The sequence below is a fragment of the Pinus tabuliformis genome, chromosome 6, assembly GCF_031772625.1.
Source record: "Pinus tabuliformis cultivar Carrire ecotype Pingquan chromosome 6, CPIR1, whole genome shotgun sequence".
Classification (NCBI taxonomy): domain Eukaryota; kingdom Viridiplantae; phylum Streptophyta; class Pinopsida; order Pinales; family Pinaceae; genus Pinus; species Pinus tabuliformis.
Window position 1 is genome coordinate 1014663164 of NC_142292.1, and position 4770 is coordinate 1014667933.

Sequence of the window (4770 nt, forward strand, 5' to 3'; positions counted from 1 at the left end):
CAGTTTATGTTTATTTAAAAGAAAATCTATATTTTTTTAATGAAAATAATAACTAGTATTTAGTTATTTCACAATGTTTCAATCAATCAGATAAAAGATAGCTGGTCATATTCAATACTTTTTTCCTTTTACACATCCGTTTGAAAATAAAGTTTTCAAGGTGTAAGAACCTTAAAATGAGTATTATCACTATCTATTAATTTAGTAATTGCCTGCGTGTGTGTATATAGCGTTAACCTGCATACAGCTGATTGGTTATAGAAAGAAATAACCTTACCCTCAGTAACAGATTATCCAGGGTGCTACACATTACCTCCTTGGTCTCACAATACATTAAACCTGAATAAAACTACAGATCTTCATTTCCTTCAAATATTACCATATCAGTCATCATTTATTTGCTGAGAAGCACATTAATAAGGATAAAAACTCAAATCCACGCCAATAAGAAATAAGGAAAGCTGGAATATCGTAAGAACATGTTAAATACTTACGCATAGAAGCCTAGGTGCATAAAATACAAGAAAAAGAATACTTCTGATTAGATGTTGGAAAGGGAGGTGACTCTTCTTTTGCTCGGTTAGAAGGTAAATACATCTCAGCCAAACGAATGGAAGTGAATACAGTCATTCCTAAAAACGGACAAAATAGAAATTTTATAACTTGCCTATCACCTTCTTTCAGGCACAATAAACAGAATTCAGGTTTTAAGTCGCCAGAAGGGCTTCTATTTTCGCGATCTGATCCTCTTCAGTCTTTGATGTTGGACTCCTATTGGCTTGGTCAAATAGATCATGCTTCCATTTCTCAGCACTAAAAGTACGAGACCGTAATTGATTTCTTTCAGTTCCATCAAATTGCCTGCCCGGTCTGTATCTACCTCTTAAACTGCTGTTAAACCTTCCCCTGTACTGAAAGCGATCATTATGTGGATCTCTTTCCAGCCAGCGACCTCTCTCAACATCTTCCTTTCGCTGAACATTATCCCTACCCCTCCATCCTCCTCCAGAACATCCCTCAGACCGCATTTCAATTTCATGCTGCCGTTCAATGACATCCCCTCTAGCCTCTCTTTTTATGCTATCACCAACCTTGTTATAGCCATCACGTCTCTCATTCGCTACAGCAGTTTTGCTTCCAGAATCTCCATCTTGTGAAACAACCTTTGTTTCTCGAAATGCAGGTCTTCGTCTTTCCTGTGGCTCATTAGCTTCTAACTCGAAGAATCCATCATGACGCCAAACTTTATCTGATCCTTCCTCTTTGGCCAACACCTGTGCCCTGTTCTCTCTCCCTCGGACATCAGGATATTCAGCTCTGTCTCCATAACGATCAGTACTACGACCCTTAGAAGAATCACTCCAACCTACATGGTCAGTGAAAGAGGATAGAATCCGATAGATTAAGTAATGTTTCATAGTAAAAGCAGTAGAAAACATTTGGAACCTGGAGACAGCTAGCTCTTCCCCTCCCTACAAAAAGGGGAGAGTCTTATAACCAAATATGCATTCAATACATACACCATTTCCAGCAGTGTCACTCGTCATAAATAAAAAAGGCATGTAACATACCAAGGTATGGTCTCCGCCTCACATTCCGACTGCTCGATACTGCATTCCTTTCATCATGCTGTTTCAAAGGGGATATAGAATAGTCAGAATAACTGCACTCATGAAGCGACTTGAAAGGGGATATTGGAGGGAAACTGCAGTGGATATCACAGTATGAAAGTTCAGACAAACCAAACCAACTTTGCATACTGACAATGAGCCAAAAATACAAGAGTGCACCTAAACCCAAATATTCTTTGAAAAAACCATATATCGGCCACGATTCCATAGACGTACATCAGATTTGTAGATAGAGACATGAAAACACCAATAATATCGATTGATGCAGTGTTCAAGGAAATGCCAAACTGGGATCCTATGTAAACTTAGGTCATTAGAGCATATTCGATATAGTCAGTTTAAAAGCAGACTACCAAGGTGGAAAAGGAAAATCTCTAGTATACACAATATCTGAAACTAAACAAATTGTCATTTGCATCCAGGTGGAAAGCCTAACATACCAAACTATTGGTGAAAAAATTGCAAAATAAAAAATTGTGCAAACATAATACGTCAAATTAAACAGTAAAGGAGAGGAAAGGAGAACATGCAGATAGAAACCAGTAAAAGAACAGCAGCAGAAGACAAAGGGAAAGAAACAACATGGACTGTAGAATACATCATCAAGGGAAAAAATAATGCAGGTGGCAATTGTTCGGAAAGGCATCTTTAGCACATGACTAAAGAAATAAACCCAAAGCATACAGACATGTATACTAGGATAAACAAAAGACTGACCTGTATGAAGGATTCATCCCATCTTTTCACAAATCCTTGTAACTCAATCCATTAAATTAATTTTGGAAGGCCTAAGAAGCAAGTTTTTACAGTCAACCATTTGTATGCATTCTATTCAATCATGCTTGATTCTTTACACTTCAGAGATGGGGAGAGCCGTTTAAATCTATGCAAAATGTAATAAACATAAAAAAGAAAATTATGTCACTCTCTTTGAAAGTGAATCATATCTGTGGTTCGTGGTTGAGAAAAAGATACGTCAAGATGAACCATATCGTTAAACAATAACCATGGATAGTTATTGTTGAACGTTGTGATCTTTATTTACTCTAGGGTAATGATATAAAGTGATATCGTAATGTTACGCAGTTAAGATATAAAGTTAGCTCTATACTAGATATAATGCAGCATTAAGACATGGCATTTTAAAACATTGTTTTAATAAAGAGATTAGGTGCCTGGCTACTAACAAAGAATTAATTAAACTTGCTTGATATATATACAACACCTTTGTATGTCATTTTTGCATTGAAAGTATAGAGGTACATCTACAGCCCAGGTTATGTTTGTCAGCGTTTACATGTCAATTTAAAATATAACAAAATATGATAATAAAATAATAACTCATGATAATAAAATATGAGTTTTCTACATACATGAAAGAGAGAGATTTGATATATACATGAAAGAGAGAGATTTGATATTTACACAGTATAAAAACTGTTATATAGAAATAAAATGAGATATGTGAGATTTACACAAATAGAAATACTTTCAATATGATATTCACATATAAATTTTATTGTCCCTCTCTTCATATGAGCTTAGATTCAATCCTAAATGATAAAAAAACTGACAACTCAATAGATTTGATCCCTCTATGTTTGATAGATTCAAAGCCAGATAGATCTATGCTAATTTAAGTACAAGAAGTCATATAATCTCTCATGTTTTGTCTCTCATAAATTTGAACCTATATATTCAGATTTTGTTTGACATGATGTCAAAGCCACCCCAATGCTTCCTGGAAAAGGAGAGGAGTACAAATTATCTTGGAGGGGCCAGCAAAGAGCAACAAACTTGTTGAGGATTCCAAGGGAGCATTGCATCATATATTGCTGGAGATTTTGGGTAAAGGATCAGCTAGATTTTGAGGAGCACTTTCTGTAGCAGCGTGACCCTTTTTGAGACTGTGTGTGCCTGCGCAGGAGGTGTTTCTGGGTGCACATGGGAGCTAGGAAGGTGGCCATCTGGAACTGATTAGAGCTGGGAATTTAGGGAGCTATCTAGAAGAGAGGATCACCAACATTTTGCATCATTTTAGAGGGATGGAGCAGTGAATTTTCTAGGAGGGTCGAAATACCCCTCCAGTTGAGGAGCACGTGGAAATTGGGGTCAGTTTCGGGGTTCGGAACTAGGCCAAACCCTTTCTGGGTTTTGGTGAGTTATTTGAGAGGAGTTCGGGGTGAATTTCCCGGAATTTTTTGAGCACCAGAAGTGGGTCATACAGCAGATCCTTTGCAATAGACAGTGCAATTTTTCCAGGGCAACGCAGGGCATAGTTGAAGCAGCACATTTCAGAAATCTGGGCATTACACTTTTCCACCTGGGGCGCACTCACACCATACCCCCATTGTACTATTGTTCTATTTAATAAAATGGCTCAGCTGAGTGCTATTTTTGGAGAAATTTTGGGTGTTTACTCATGTGTTTGAAATTTTGTGTCTGCATGTTCATTTTTGCTTTGTTTATCACTGTATTTCCTAAGTAGGAATATTACAAATAAAAAGTGAATGAACACACCATCCACACAAATGAACAAGAGATGTGACCTAGTGAAAAGTTGAGGCCTATGCTATGCTCAACTTCTTTTGTGCTGAAAAGTATTGTACAAAGAAAGGGGCACTCACAATGGCATTGCATTTCACACTATGGCCCTGAATGGCTGCTACAAATCTTCTACATCCACTGTTTGTTTCAATATCCCACTCCTTGATGCTCTACTCAACTATGGAACAAGTACAATACTAAAAGAATGGAACCCCTTCTCTTCCTAGTGGCCCAATATTTAACATAGCTTGATAGTAGTCTAGGGTTTGGATTAAAGATTTTGAACACCACGACCCTCAATTAATGTTAGGGATAGGACCCTCTAGAATGTTATTGAAAGTCCAAACATGACTAAACCTACTTGTGTGAGTAATGGGGGCTAACACGGCATCCACTTGGTACCAAGGTGGTCAACAAACTAGGCCAACTTGCAAGAGGCATAACTTCCACATACAAGCTCTAATTGAGATGACTTTTAGATAATTGCAAAGCTCTTGATGTGTAAAACAGCATATAGGGACTTGGACCCCAAAAAATGTCATTTGATGCCTGAAACTGGCTATGGAAGGTTTTGGATCCCAAATCTCCAAAC

At 37.4% G+C, this 4770-nt stretch overlaps 1 protein-coding gene across 1 annotated transcript; it reads right to left on the bottom strand.

The window, feature by feature from the left end:
- Positions 1-556: 556 nt before the first annotated feature.
- Positions 557-1496, bottom strand: LOC149262428 (uncharacterized). Its single transcript, XM_089384734.1, has one exon. The coding sequence runs from the start codon at positions 1437-1439 to the stop codon at positions 708-710; it is 732 nt and encodes a 243-aa protein (XP_089240860.1). The 5' UTR covers positions 1440-1496; the 3' UTR covers positions 557-707.
- Between the last annotated feature and the right edge of the window lie 3274 nt (positions 1497-4770).

Bases quoted from the DNA above. Each gene is read 5' to 3' on its own strand.
- LOC149262428 (XM_089384734.1), bottom strand. From the start codon at position 1,439: ATGTTTTCTACTGCTTTTACTATGAAACATTACTTAATCTATCGGATT.